The following is a 15463-nucleotide window of genomic DNA, read 5'->3' on the forward strand; positions in this document are numbered from 1 at the left end:
TCTCATAAGAATAAAATTGTAGAGGATGGAGTCATTGTGAAACTACAAAAAAATGCTTCAGGAAGGACCAATTCTCATTCAGCTCTAATGCTACTGCTGACTCATCACAGGGAAAATGCATCACAACCGTTAATAACCGATAAATGTCATAGATGGTGGAGAAAATATTTAAAAATTCAATGGTTTCAACCTAAGTGGCTCATGAATTATACATTTAATTAAGAAAAGCCAAATGGGAAGGTTTTTAAACTTCCAATTTGGAAGGTTTTTTTTTTTCTTTCCCCATTAAAAGATACACAGATTAAGCACAGCAGTGGCTGATGCTGGAACAAAATAGATAAAAACCCCCAGAGCAGGCTGGCTCTTCAGATGACTGGGAAGAGCCAGCCCATGGGGAGAAGGGAGCAGGGCAGGGTGAGAAACACTATGACAGCAAAGACTTGCAGCTTTACGTCTTCACCAATTCAGAGGGCACAAAAGGGCACCTGGATTGTACTCCCAGAGCTGCTGCTAACTCTATTCCCCTCTGCTTCTTCACTTGTAAAAATGAAGTGGTTGGGCTGGCAAGTCTCACAAATCCTTGCCATCCCGGACATTTTATGAATTTATAAACTAAGAGACAGCCTTTTCTCCAGACTCCAACACACCACTCAAATGCAAATATACAAGGTGGTCCACCATTCAAAATCCAGGTGTTTCCCTTCCCAGTGTGATGGTGCAGAGGAGACTGAGTTTTATCTTTTTTGTTTTTTTGTGTGTGTGTGTTTTTTTTTTTTTTGAGATGGAGTCTCGCTCTTGTCGCCCAGGCTGGAGTGCGGTGGCGCGATCTCGGCTCACTGCAAGCTCTGCCTCCCGGGTTCCCGCCGTTCTCCTGCCTCAGCCTCCCGAGTAGCTGGGACTACAGGCGCCGCCACCACGCCCGGCTAATTTATTTTTATTTTTACTTTTATTTTTTTTTGTATTTTTAGTAGAGAAGGGGTTTCACCGTGTTAGCCAGGATGGTCTCGATCTCCTGACCTCGTGATCCACCCGCCTCGGCCTCCCAAAGTGCTGGGATTACAGGCGTGAGCCACCGCGCCCCGCGAGTTTTATCATTTTTATCAATGATTTCCAAAGGGTAGCTCCAGACCCCCAGTGTCATTGTCACCTAGGAGCTTGTTAGCAATGCAGATTTCCTGGCTCCTCCCCAGACTTCCTGAATCACAAAGTCTGAGGGTGGAGCCCAGCGGCTTGTGGTTTAGCAAGTCCTCCAAGGGGTTCTGATGCATGGTGAAGTTTTAGAACCTCTGCTTCAGAGAGGCCCATTTAAGAGGGAAAATTCAAGTTTTTATATCTGTTCTACTCCCTGCTAATATTAGCAGTAAGTACTTTACAGTAATTTCACATGGCAGTTTAACTTATTTATCTACGAAGTTCTTAAGAAATTGGACGCAGGACAGGCAATGTTAATGGGGGAGGGAATGGACAGTGAGGAACATTTGTCTTAGAATGTGAGTAAGGTTGGTTACTTGTGGAGCTTGGGAGTTTTGAAGGAAGGTTAAAGGTGAGGAGGAAGAGCTAAGGAGAGGAAATGAACATGGAAAAAGAGGATCAATTGTAAAGACATTGAAAAGTAGAAAGCTATTGTTATGGGAAAGGGGTTCAGATCCGGACTCCATGAGAGGGTTCTTGGATCTTGCACAAGAAAGAATTCAGGGCGTGCCCACAGATTAAAATGAAAGCAAGTTTATTAGGAAAGTAAAGGAATAAAAGAATGGCTACTCCATAGACATAGCAGCCCTGAGGGCTGCTGGTTTTCCATTTTTATGGTTATTTCTTAATTATGTGCAAAATAATCATTATATACCTCCTGTTTTTAGAACATATAGGGTAACTTTCTGATGCTACCATGGCATTTATAAATTGTCGTGGCGCTAATGGGAGTGTAGCAGTGAGGACAGCCAGAGGTCACTCTCATTGCTATCTTGCTGTTGGTGGGTTTTAGCTGGCTTCTTTACTGAATCTGTTTTATCAGTAAGGTCTTTATGATCTGTATCTTGTACTGACCTCCTATATCATCCTGTGACTTAAAATATGCCTTAACTTTCTGCAAATACAGCCCAGTAGGTTTCAGCCTCATTTTACACAGCCCGTATTCAAGATGGAGTTGCTCTGGTTCAAACGCCTCTGACAGTATTATTAGGGAAAGAGCAAAGATCTGGCATCTGAAGGATCTAGGTTCAAGCCCTACTCCTCCCACATGTTATGAATACAATTTTGGGAAATTACCTTTATACTGTTAGTTCTTGCACCCTTAGCCTCATAAAGCAATTGCTGGCATGATGAAATGGAAGTTTTTTTCTGAATTTATTATTAATCTTTATGTAATCGTCCCTATTTCTGGATTAGATTCTTCCAGCAGCTTCTAAATATCTCACTATTAAAGAAGGACACACCACATGTAGGAATAGATTGGAAAGTTTTAGCAGCTAAGGTAAAAATGAATTCACCAGGGGAGAGAGGAAAATTACAGTCTCAGGTCCCAAGATTACAGCTTGAAGAATACAAAGATTTCTTGGGCACTAGTGGCAAACTGTAATTTTTGTTAAGTGAAAGGGGTGACATTGGATTTCAGAGAGCTAAAGCGTATTTCTCTCCACAAATAGGCATTGAATAAGGATCCGTAAGCTGAGACATGGCCCTGGGAATTTGCCCAAGATTGTCTTTATTTCACAAAAAGGTTCAAAAGATGAGGAGTCAATGACAACAGGGGAATCTGAACTACATTCTTTCCTTCCTCTTTATATTGAAGAAAAATTTACTATCTAGATGACTCTGATTTCAAACAAAAACCTTTGAGCATCTCTTTGGTGGAGACAGCAACAGGCTTAGAAGTGAGGCAGCAAAGGATGTCAGTAAAGAAACTGAAGCAAGAGACCACATGGTATGATGAAAGACTCCAATAGAGACTTGCAAAAGAAAATAAAGACTCAATACATGAGAACAGCACGAGCATCTCAAAGCATTTTTCAAAAATTCAAAGCAAATTGCATTTATGCGTACTTGATCCAAAAGTATAGACTCTTAGGGAGATCAAAGGAATGTTGAGGCTGAAGTAAACCATTCGTAGAAGCTTAGGTTTAACCCCCATCCATCGTCAAAATAATTTTTTTTTGCTACATCCCGAGTAGTGTTCATGCATACTCTGCTTGATCATGTCTAATGATAAAGAGCTCACTACCTAGTAAATCATCCACTGCGGTCCTTCTCAAATTTAGACTGTTCTTTATTATATTAAATCTAACAGCATTCTGTCACCTCCAACAGCCAGGAGTCCTACTTTTGCCTTCTGGACATTGATAGAGTGGGTTTTATTTAACTTTTTATGCATGTGGCATCTCTTCAATGTAAAGAGACGGCTGTAATATGCTTCCAGAATCTTTTTTTCCAGAGGCAAAATCAAAGTTTTATCACTTTCTTTTGTGACTGGCTTTTGCTACATTTTATTTTTTATCTCTTGTTAAACTTGATATTTTTAATTCCTCTTTCAATAATGGGTGCTCCGAACAAAATATTTCAGTCAATTGCATGCGTCATTTGGAGGGTGTTGAAAACACAGATTCCATGATACCTGGCTCAGACAGAATAAATAAAACTAAATTGCTAAGAATTGAGTTAGCTATTTGTATTTTAACAAGCCTCTTTAGTGATTCTAATGTACATCAGGTTTGGGAAGCAGTGCCTGCATAAAACATAAAACATCCATTTGAACGGTTCGGAGTAAGAATAAGAAATATTATCCACCCTGTTTTTACAAGTTGCAGCTCATTCTGGTGTTTAGCCTTTCTGACACTATTCTTATCCTGTTGATTCTTTCTTCCATTTACACAAAAAATGCATAGCAATTTAAAATTATAATACGACAGAAACACATTACAAAGAGAGTAAAAGCCTTTTGTATTTCCCTCCACTCACTCTGAGAAAACCACTGTATACATCTCCAGGTTTTTAAATGTAAGAATTTGCATAAACATATCTCACACACACACACACACACACACACACACAAGTTCCCACACTCATAACATGCTTTTTACCTAACAATGCTGCTTAGGTTTTTTTTCCCACATGACGCTACTTTTATGGTTTAATGACACTTTTTGCATTTTCTCACTTCATGCGCAAGTAGCATTTACTGTGCTCCTGCTGTTCCTGGTCTCATCTTTACTTGATTTCTTCTCTGTTCCTGGGAACGATATCAGGGTTCTGTCTGCAGAGACAAATTTCTTTTTACTGACATCATCTATAAATTGTTGTGAGAAATTCATGGTTTTGCTCCTCCCCACTATTAATAGATTAACTTTTTCCTTCTTTCTCTTTCCTTCCACCTTTTCTTTCCCCTTTTTTCCTTTATTTCTTCCTTCCTAAAATCTCATTCCTTTAAGTATGGTTCATGCTTCATACATTTTTTTTTCTCGATGGAAGGGATGACAGAATGACAATACTCCCTCATTCCCATTTTCAAGAGTTTGTCTCTATAGATCAGATTTAAGTCCAAAATAGCTGTCAGTTTGTTTTGCCACCTTTTACTTTTGGGAATTTAAACTTAGTAAGGTTAGTGAAGAATGTTTCAGGTGGTCTGTTCCCAGCTGAGGAAGCCTACCGGAACATATCAGAAATAATTAGCTTCTTTTGTCTCTGCCATGTCTTGCTTCTGTGCCAGTTTTTAATGTAAGTACAGTTGGCAAACAGCAACTCAGCTCTCTGTTTGGACAAGAGGCTCCAAGATGCATAAACTACTCCCCTGTGAACTATAATTCCAAAGTGTATGAGGGTCCATCCAACTGAAGACTTTTTTTGACTTAGTTGCAGTATATTCCCCTTCTCCACCCTGAGTGCCTATATACTCCACCTATTTTGGGGATCTCCTTTGGACCAGCTATATTCTTCTACTTCCCTAGACATAGTTCTACTCTACCTAGTTTCCACAGTACACCTAATGTCTTAGCTTCAGGAAGAATTATATTCACCAAGCTTTAATACATATGAATATTTGCTTTTGCTCAAAGATTTCTGGCTAAAACGAAAGAAATTGACAGCACATGATTTTTGTGAGGTTATGGGACAACTGGAACTCTCAAATATTGCTGGTGGAAGTATAAACTGATACAACCACTTTAAAAAATTCTTTTGTCATTTCTTATAAAGTTAAACTTACATCTACATTATGGCTTACTCCTAGGAATCTAACCAAGAAAAATAAAAATGTATACAGACAGTCTTAGACAAGGATGTTTATTTCCACCTAATACATAATGACCTCAATCTGGAAATAATCCAAATGCTCATCAACAGGAAGGTGTCCAATCAAATTATGGTATATTCATAAAATGGAATACTATCCACAATATAATGGAAGAAAGGACTTATAGTCATGAAAACAATAGGTGAACCTTAAAATTATGTTAAATGAAAGAAATCAGACATAAAATAGTACATTCTGTTTGTTTTATTATGACATACAAATGACAGCAGAAATAATCTATGATGATAGAAATCCAGTAGTGGTTGCAGTGGTAGAAAAAAACAGGGGAAAATTTCTGAAGACATGGAAATCTTCCTTATTTTACTTGGGGAATGATGGTTACAGGGGGTATATAATGGTCACAAGTGATGAAACAGAACACAAGTTCTGTGCATTTTAACATATGCTCATTATGTCATTTATACAGTTACCCGCAAGATTTCCAGAGATGGACTGATTGATGTTCAGTAAAAACAATGTGTGCCCTGTTTCATGTTTATGCTCTTGATAGTTACTCGGAGAAATGCTTGTCGACTCCTCCGTCACTTGGATAGCTCTAGTTTATCCTGCTGGTTTCAAAATGGAATTACTTCTTAGAAGTCTTTTCTGATGACACATCATTCTAGGCTCCTTCTCTGGGCTCCCTATAATGCCTTTGTCAAAGCATATGTTATCCTTCATTGAGATTACTCACATTACTGGCAATTAGCAGTAACTGGTGTGACCTTTATAGGGCACAGGTTTTGTTTGGTTTTACTGTAAGACCTAAAACTGTCACAGAATAGCTGCTTAAAATTATGTAATAATCAGGCCAGTGCAGTGGCTCATGCCTGTAATCCTAGCACTTTGGGAGGCTGAGGCAGGAGAATGACTTGAGCTCAGGAGTTGGAGACCAGCCGGGGCAACATAGTGAGACCCCATCTCTTTAAAAATAAAAAAGAAATTATGTAATGATCAAATGAGTGAACTTCAAGGTCTGTGGTAGACTTCTTGAACTGAAATTTTTAAGTTAAATTTTTAACAAGTACCTGTAAGTATGTTTAATTCTTCTGATAATGCATTGAGAAACACTGCTTTGAAGCAGCATAAGTTTTTCTGAAGGAATTCAGTGTACATTTGGAACCGTTATTACTTTATACGTCTTATGGTATTTCTTAATAAACTCATCCACTTATTTCCATAACATCCTATTGTTACATCCTTAATGCCAAAAAGTCAATGATGGGGAAAGTGCCCACATAATTTATCATCCAATCTGAGCTATATTTCAATATAAGGGACTATTACAATTACACCAGATGACGGCTATCAACTGAGCAAATAGAGGCACAATTTTCTCCTAATTATGGGGAAGTAGGACAAAGAATTTTCAGATATGAATGAATGCAGTAAGGACAGTATGGTTTTGTTTTGTTTTTTTTTTTTTTCTTGTTTTTCAGATTTATCTTATGCATGGACCTTCAATGATAACCCCTTATACGTCCAAGAGGACAATAGGCGATTTGTATCTCAAGAGACGGGAAACTTGTACATTGCCAAAGTGGAACCATCAGATGTGGGCAACTACACTTGCTTTATAACTAACAAAGAGGCCCAGAGAAGTGTTCAAGGTCCACCCACTCCATTAGTGCAGCGCACTGATGGTAAGATAAAGAGTTATCTTGGGAATATACTTTATCTGTGGCCCTTAAAGCCTGGGAAGATTCGTAAAGCTTTCTGCTTCCTTCTTGTTTGGTGGAGCCAAATTACGAGTTTAGGTTCAATTCACAAATATATAAACCAGAAATATAACAGAAAATTATCTAATTCACCCACATGGTGCAGTAGACATGGTTCTGGGTATACCAAGCCATCTCCTTGCTGGCATTGAAACAGCTTGTCTTTTTGTTGCGTAAAGACTGTTTTGTAAAAACAAAAATGATGTTCCGGGGAGTTGGCGTGTGTGTATGTGTGCACGTGTGGGTGCTGCCAAACATATAACTGAATCAATGTATTTTTAATGAACATATGTTGCAGCTACTTTTTAATGGCCCCTTTTTTCCATATTTGCCCTTTTTTTTGTTCACCCTTTATTTACGTGGCTGGCAAAATGGAGGTAAAAGTTCATATCCAAGGAAAGCAAAGCAAACCAACATTAATTATGAGCATTCCAGAGAAGAATGAAACACAAGATTTATACTAATTATATTCCTCCAAGGAACATAATTCACACTAGTCTCTGACGAGCTTTGTAGCTTAGTCAAGTCATAGCTGGTACAAGATTTAGAGAGCCAGAAAGTTTAAGGAAGTCATTGAAGTGGAGAAATTCTCTAGTTGTTTTTTAATTAAATGTTCACAGTGGGATTCATACAGGTAGAAAATTTGTTGGTGCATTTTATGATTGTGTTCAGGACTTGAAATGCAATACCTCGTGGAGTTTTTCTCCCCTCTGAAGAGTTGAAGAAAAGCAAGAATATAATGCTAATGAAGCATAACAGAATTGTGGAACAAGCCCCATAGAAGGAGTTCTTATAATAGAGCTTTTATAATCACTAACCACCCAAATGTATTTGCAAGGTCTTCATTAAGATTTCAGCAACCATTAGACTTATTCCTAAGTCCAATTTATCTCCTTCAATGAATACTCCTATTTATGACCAGAAGAATTCATGAGCCAACAATATACTTGGAGATTCTACCACGTTTTTCCTTTTTTTGTTTCCTGTCTACTCTGAGTTTCTGCTTCTTCCCTTCTTAATTCCTTCCTTTTTCTATCCCCTCTATTCCCTTGAATACATTTACAGGAAAAATAGAGCAGAAGTATTATATATAATATAAAAATCAAACCTCTTTTAAAAGTGAGCATGTAGGAAATATCAGATGTCAAGAAAGTGAAAAAGAATAAAACCTACCAACTTAGTTGAATGAAGTAGTACTCACTACCTTCTCACCATAACCTCTTTGAATGTTTATAATGATCAACTCTTAAAAATTAAGTATTTTTATTTCATATATATTTTGTAATTTTTACTTTTTCTGCAATTATATTGGCCACCAACAATGTATTTATTTTAGGAATGTATTACTCTGTCGTTTGGTACATATGTTAAAAATGATCAAAGTATTTAAATAATCTTGAGATGTCACTGATTAAATTAATTAACTTAATGAGAATAGCCTACAGATATATTTCTGTTACAACTCCTCTGGTAGGTAGTGTATTTACAATAGGTTATACCATCATCTTATTCTTATCTTAGCACATATCCCCAATTCCTGGGATTGAAAGTTTTAAAACTTAAAACAAATTTGTATAGGTATACAGCAAACTTAGTGAGCGGCAAAACCTTATTGTACTAATATGTGAATATTTACATTTTTATCTCAATTAATGTGATGCCTTTATATGTTCTGCTGCAGAACTACTGTTATTTTGGACTAAGACCTACTGCAGTGGACTTCTACCAGTGTTAGCTGAAAACATCCCATTGTTGTTGTTTTTTTCTTTTTTTTTTTTTTTATTAATCAGATCTGGCTCTCTGAGTTCCCTGAAAGGTAGATAAATGTGGATGTCACTAGAAAAGTGTCTTTTTTGAAAACACAGAAGCATTTTAGAATCTATATGTATCCAATTCTTAACTGAAAACCCTAACTCTTATTAAGAAGAAATAATCAGGTTTTGGTTAATGAAGCATTTACTTCATAGAAAACTTCTATTCTCCAGAAATGCTGCTAGCTCTTTTGATATTTAACAGGTGTGATGGGGGAATATGAACCAAAGATTGAAGTGCGTTTTCCTGAAACTATACAAGCTGCAAAGGATTCATCTGTAAAACTGGAATGTTTTGCCCTTGGAAAGTAAGGTTTTTGTTTTTGTTTTCCTGGTTGCATTAATTTTTTTTTATTAAAAACCTTTTTGTTTTTCAAATATTGCTCTAAGGTAAATTACCAAGTAGATTTCAAATGCTGGGCAACAGTGGAACTTTCTGATTTGAATTTAAACAAACATGTCTAATACTGAGACAATGACCAGGCCTGTAACTGAAAATGATCAGGGCTGCAATTCTTCCCTACAGGTGCTGATATTTCCTTAGTTTAAGCATAATGAGACCCATTTAGGCAGCACATTGCAAGGGAATAAGTGCACTTGTATAAGATGATGGGCAAGTCACTAAACCTTCCACGTATCCTTCACTCCATCTTGTCCTACATCCAGAAATACATTGCCTGGAGTATTTCCTTGCTTAATTAACTAACAATTCTGATAAATAAAAAACCACTGCTTGTTTCCAAAATAAGACTAATTAAAGTCCATTGTTCATAGTGGATAATTAGAATTGAGCCCAACCTTCCCTGATAGTGGAGGCATTTTGTTTTACTCAGATAAGTATTTATTAGGAACAGGGTTGGAATACTTTTAAGCCAGGAAAATACCTACACTTTTGCATGGGATATCTAGAACCCCTCTTTGCTTTTTGGAGGTATACAAATTTCATTTTTGTGCCTATAAACACCAGAAAAAAAGAGACAGATAGACTAGACGGTCATTTTCAAATGTTAGCATGCATGTGAGTTACCTGGGGACATGGTTAAATTCATATTCTGACTCTAGAGGTCTAGGGTGATGTTTGATTCCTCCATTTCTAGAAAGCTCCCATATATTAGTCATGCTTCTTGTAAACAGAACATACTTTGAATAGTAAAAGACTTGACTGACTCAGAAGTAAGCTCGGAGGGCTTACCTCTAAATCCAAAGTCTATTCCTCATGTGGCCCTCACATTTAGAAATAGTGACTTAGTCTCCAAATTCTAGAAAACATCCTTAAATGTCTCAGTCATTTTATTAAGTTAAACATACTCAGCAATCCAAATAATGGTGGTTACTAAATCTTAGTTTGTTTTCTATAGATGGAGTTTTGCATATCTTTGAATGAAATTTCTCAGAATAGTCATTTCTCATGGATTTAAGAGACCGTATTTTATTTTCATAGAGTATGGGTCTCATAGCATTTATCAAATAAATAATTATTGGTTGATTAAATGAGTCTTAAGAAAGTGACAAATAGGGGCTTTACATCAGTTTTTAATTGTTTGTCTGCCTTTTAAGACACGATGAACTTTCACCATTTTCAGGCTTTTTCAGAAGTTAAGGTTTATAAAAATATTAAATGTCATCAAATTCTTTGATAATTAGATAATTAATTTTAAAAGAAAACCAATGAAAGAGAGTATCTGAAAAGAATATTAATAGCTTATTTAATCATATTTGGCATCAGGAAATATAGATTCCTGAAATTAAAAAATGGTCTTCCACAATAAAATAATTGAAAATGTTGAGGCTATTTCTCAAGAATCTAATGAAAATAATTTCATTTGCTAAGCACCTATAACTAAGCATTTATGATACAATATATATAATTGTCATAATCTTGCAGGGCAAGTTACGTTTTCGTTACATATGAGAAACTGAAGCTCAGATTGGAGAAGTAACCTGTTCAATCTTATGTTTCTATTCAGAGGAAGCAAGCAATTCAAACCCAGGCCCACCTGATTTTAAATTCTGAATTTAGGAACTTCTAAGTAAATAGTAAGAGAACTGCTTTTGAAATCCTGGGAGACAGATTCAATTCCCAATTTTCTGAAGAGTTATTTGATTGTTAGCAAACATGCTTATAATCTCTATGAATTACCATATTTTCATCTGAAAGGAGTTATGATGATTCCACCTTGTATGTTTGTTGTGAAGATTAGAATGGATAATACACGTTAAAACATTAAGACTTGGCATTTATGTAATAAATGCTCACTGAATTATTCTAAAACCAAAATCCAAATTTCATTCTACTTTTTTTTTTTTTTTTTTTTTTGAGACGGAGTCTTGCTCTGTTGCTCAGGCTGGAGTGCAGTGGCTTGATCTCAGCTCACTGCAAGCTCTGCCACCCGGGCTCCTCCTCCTGGGTTCATGCCATTCTCCTGCCTCAGCCTCCCAAGTAGCTGGGACTACGGGCACCTGCCACCACTCTAAGCTAATTATAATTTTTTTTTTTTTTTTGTATTTTTAGTAGAGACGGGGTTTCACCACGTTAGCCAGGATGATCTCGATCTGCTGACCTCGTGATCTGCCCGACTCAGCCTTCCTAAGTGCTGGGATTACAGGCGTGAGCCACTGCGCCGACCGCATTCTGCTTTCGTATAAACAATATTTGAATTAGTGAGGATGTTCAAAGGAGAGTAGGTATCTCAGAGGGGGTATAAATTCTCATCTTTCCCAGCCCAGTCCTGTTCTCTCTGTCTCAGGATTGATGACAGTATAAGAGAGAAAGGAGCAATTAGGGTCAGTTCAGGAGGAAAGAAAGAAAGAGAGAGAGAGAGAGAGAGAGAAGGAAGGAAGGAAGAAAAGGAGAGATAACATGATCAATATAGTCTTTGAACTGCTCACATACCAGTTTCTTAAATTTATTTATTTTTATATTATTCAAACCTATAGAAAAGTTGAAAGAGTAACACACGGACATCATATACTCTATCTGAACTGACCAAGTGTAAACCCGTGCTACATTCCCTTTCTCTCTCTCTCTTCCTCTCTCTCTCTTTCTTTCTCCACACACAAATATATTTAACCAGATACATGATAAGATCTAATCAGGAAAAATGAAGCTTGGAATATATGAGGTATATGGAATAATTTAAAAATAAATAAAGCAGTGTCTTATTTTCTATTAACTCCATGGTGATGGAAATAATCAACGTATTATTAAATTGCAAAAGGTAAAATTTATAATACAGGAGTCCCTAAACTTTTTTTTTTTTTTTTTTTTTTTTTTTTTTGAGACGGAGTCTCACTCTGTCGCCCAGGCTGGAGTGCAATGGCACGATCTCGGCTCACTGCAACCTCCGCGTCCCCGGTTCAAGTGATTCTCCTGCCTCAGCCTCCCGAGTAGCTGGAATTACAGGCCCCTGCCACCACACCCAGCTACTTTTTGTATTTATAGTAGAGACGGAGTTTCACTGTGTTGGCCAGGCTTGTCTCTAACTCCTGACCTCCTGCTCCATCCGTCTTGGCCTCCCAAAGTGCTGGCATTACAAGCGTGAGCCACCGTGCCCGGCTCCTAAACTTTTGACAAAAATTAAACTAGCAATATTTGACCCAGAAAAATTTGAGTTGGAAAATTAATAGTTTAAAAAACTCTCAAAATGTAAAATCTGATGTGTATGTACAAAAGAAACCCCCTGATAAATAAATCATGTTGGTTAAGTTTATGCAGGAAATAACCGTTGAACATGAAATAATGTTAAATGGGAATAGGAAAATAATATAAATTATGAAACCATACCTCATAGAAAACCAAACACCGCATATTCTCACTCATAGGTGGGAATTGAACAATGAGATCACATGGACACAGGAAGGGGAATATCATACTCTGGGGACTGTGGTGGGGAGGGGGGAGGGGGGAGGGATAGCATTGGGAGATATACCTAATGCTAGATGACGAGTTAGTGGGTGCAGCGCACCAGCATGGCACATGTATACATATGTAACTAACCTGCACAATGTGCACATGTACCCGAAAACTTAAAAGTATAATAAAAAAAAAAAAAAAAAAAAGAAAATTGTCAAGGAAATTCTTGATTTAATAGAGTACACTTCCTAAATTGTTATCTAACAAAATTAATCAATGTTGAGATTATGTTTATTAAATGAAGGCATTAATATAGAATTGAAATACCTTGGGGTAAAAATGGAAAGTCTGGTAGTGTTAAGATGCCCTGTATAACAATCTTACATTTTGTGTAGTTGAGTGCAGATACATATCTCATTTCTTCAAAACAACGAAATGTATGTGAGAATACTTTGACTACTTTGGAAAACTTACAAATGTGAGTTACTACCAAAAAGAGTTTTATATATGCTTGCCAATAGTTTTCAGAAAACAAATTAAATTATCTTTGACACATTGCAAACATACTGAAAATGCCTTTTAGTCCATTATAAATTATGGTATTTACCAAATGCCATATTGTCTTCTAAATATATAAAATTAACAAACATAAAATGTGACACGCTCACTAGAAGATTAATTATGTTACAGGTATAATTAACAATCTGAAAATAAAAAGTCCAACGTCTTGTCTTCAAAATTATAAATCTGTATTTGTAAGTTTGTTGCCAAGTGTTTTTATAAAGTCTATTGAGTGTTTATTATAAATCAGATTCTCTAACATCTCTTCATAAAAATATTGCTGTGCAGCATTTGGTTTTAGTCATTTTTTTTCCCAAATGTGGGGACTCTCTTTTACTAATCCTTCTAAATCTTCCTGTCTACTTTGTGAGGTACTTCACTCTTTTGTAAGATGTTGCATAACCTCAAAACTGAGAAAAGCTAGTTGACTTGAGGAATAAAATCAAATATTTTTTTCTTATTACATTACTATTCATTGACTGCTATTTAAGCTATAGACTACACATTTATTAAACTAAGATGTATATATTTTAATAGATGGGGGAAAGAGAGAGAGAAGAGGGAGGAAGGAAATCAATAGGTGGGTAGAAGGAAAAAGAAATGAAAATATAGAAAGACCAGCTCCAGTGCCAGATCTTATTAAATTTTTTATTTTTAGGACATAAGAGAGCTCCTGATATAAAAATTGGCTTTCGTTAAATGTTTGTTTAATGTACCCCATACATGTGCTCACATAACTAGGAAATATCACCCCCTATCACTGGGAATATTTTTTCTCTTGAGGTTGTAGATTATTTTTGTTATTTATTTATCTTGCTTTGTTTTCTCTGAAATTCCTGAGTCTATGGTTTGGTGTTTGTCATTATTTTTGAAAACTATTCAGGCATGATTACTTCAAACATTTATTTGTTTGTTTGTTTGTTTCTCCTTTTAGTATTTGTTTTACATTATCTTTTATGCCATTTGTAATCTCCCTTCTGTCCAAGTTCTTAATCTTTTTAAAATTTTTAATTATTTTTATCTTTGCATTTCAGTTTGCGAAGTTCTATTGATACTGCTTGTCATCCATTTACTTCCCCCTTAGCTATGTTCAGTCCACTGGTGAGCCCATCAAAGCCATCCCTCATTTGTGTTATAACTTATTTTATTTCCAGCATTTCCTTTTGATCCTTTCTTAGAGTTTTCTTCTCTGTGCTTACATTATCCATTTGTTCTTGTATGCTCTTCACTTTTTTATTATAGCACTTAATATATTAATTATAGTAATTTAAAATTACAGTCTGATAATAACTGTTCAATTTTAAATCCTCAGCCCAATAGTCCTAAAAGTTTCATTGTATTTGAGTCTAGTTATCATGGTTGTTTTGTCTCTTCAGACTGTTTTTTAGCAGGCTTTGTACTTTTTTTTGAATCCTGGACATTATTATATCAGATTAAAGGAACTTCAATAACTAAACTTTTAGCCTGAGGTTTTATGTTTTTCTAGCTAGGGTTAGACTGTAATTACTGTTGGCTCTAGCTGTGGTATCAGAGGTTAAATTTTAGCTAGTACCTTTGCTTTTATCTCCACTCTTGCCCTTGGGTTTCCCTAGAGACTCTTTCCTAAATAGCATCTAAAGTTTGCAGTTATTTCAGCTGTAATTGTCTGCCCTGTAATTACATAGGAGCCCTAAATAAGTCCTTGCTTGCTAATTATATCATCTCAGTTATTTGTGGGTCTGTTTCTATTGGCTGCTTTTTCTCCTTGTCACAGTTCTCATTTTTTTGCTTGTTTGGATATCTAGTAATTTAAGATTGAATAGTAGACATCATAAATGTCATGTTGTTGAATGCTAAATTGTGGTGTATTTATTAAAAAGCTTTTTGAACTTTATTTTGATAGGCAGTTGTTATACTACTGTGAATCCTCGAGTTTTCTGTGGTTATTAAGGCTAGTTTACTACTAAGATGAAATCCCCAACTGAATGCTTCAAATGTTCACCAAGTTTTTCTTCTCTGGCGTAGTGGAGCTCTCATGTCTTCCAGGCCTATTTGAGCTCTGAAAATTATTCTTTGCCCAGCCTCATGTGACACTCCTATGCAGATCTTCAGAGCACATTATTTGAGTAATGCCATTCTTTCTAACACTGTGCTCTGTAATTCCAGCCACTTCAGCCTCTCCAAATCTTATCTTTGTCTTCTCAGCTCAGTGACACAGTACTTTACTACTTATGTCTCCCCTACCTACTCCCTGATC

The 15463-nt window shown here is 36.2% G+C and overlaps 1 protein-coding gene across 7 annotated transcripts in view; it reads left to right on the plus strand.

The window, feature by feature from the left end:
• Positions 1–15463, plus strand: part of CNTN6 (contactin 6) — a 319927-nt gene that overhangs the window by 196645 nt on the left and 107819 nt on the right. For 5 of the 7 annotated variants that reach the window (XR_010155484.1, XM_054680362.2, XM_063806584.1 and 2 more), the window contains 2 exons: positions 6724–6927; positions 9019–9121. The exons of 1 other annotated variant lie outside the window; for it this stretch is intronic. Coding sequence is in view for 4 of the 6 variants with exons in the window: in XM_054680362.2 (XP_054536337.1) it covers positions 6724–6927; positions 9019–9121 (307 nt within the window). In the remaining 2 variants the exon portion in view is untranslated. The remainder of the gene's footprint in view (positions 1–6723; positions 6928–9018; positions 9122–15463) is intronic. One more of the 7 variants, XM_063806586.1, reaches the window with a different exon arrangement.

This window comes from Pan troglodytes, chromosome 2 (assembly GCF_028858775.2).
Source record: "Pan troglodytes isolate AG18354 chromosome 2, NHGRI_mPanTro3-v2.0_pri, whole genome shotgun sequence".
Taxonomy (NCBI): domain Eukaryota; kingdom Metazoa; phylum Chordata; class Mammalia; order Primates; family Hominidae; genus Pan; species Pan troglodytes.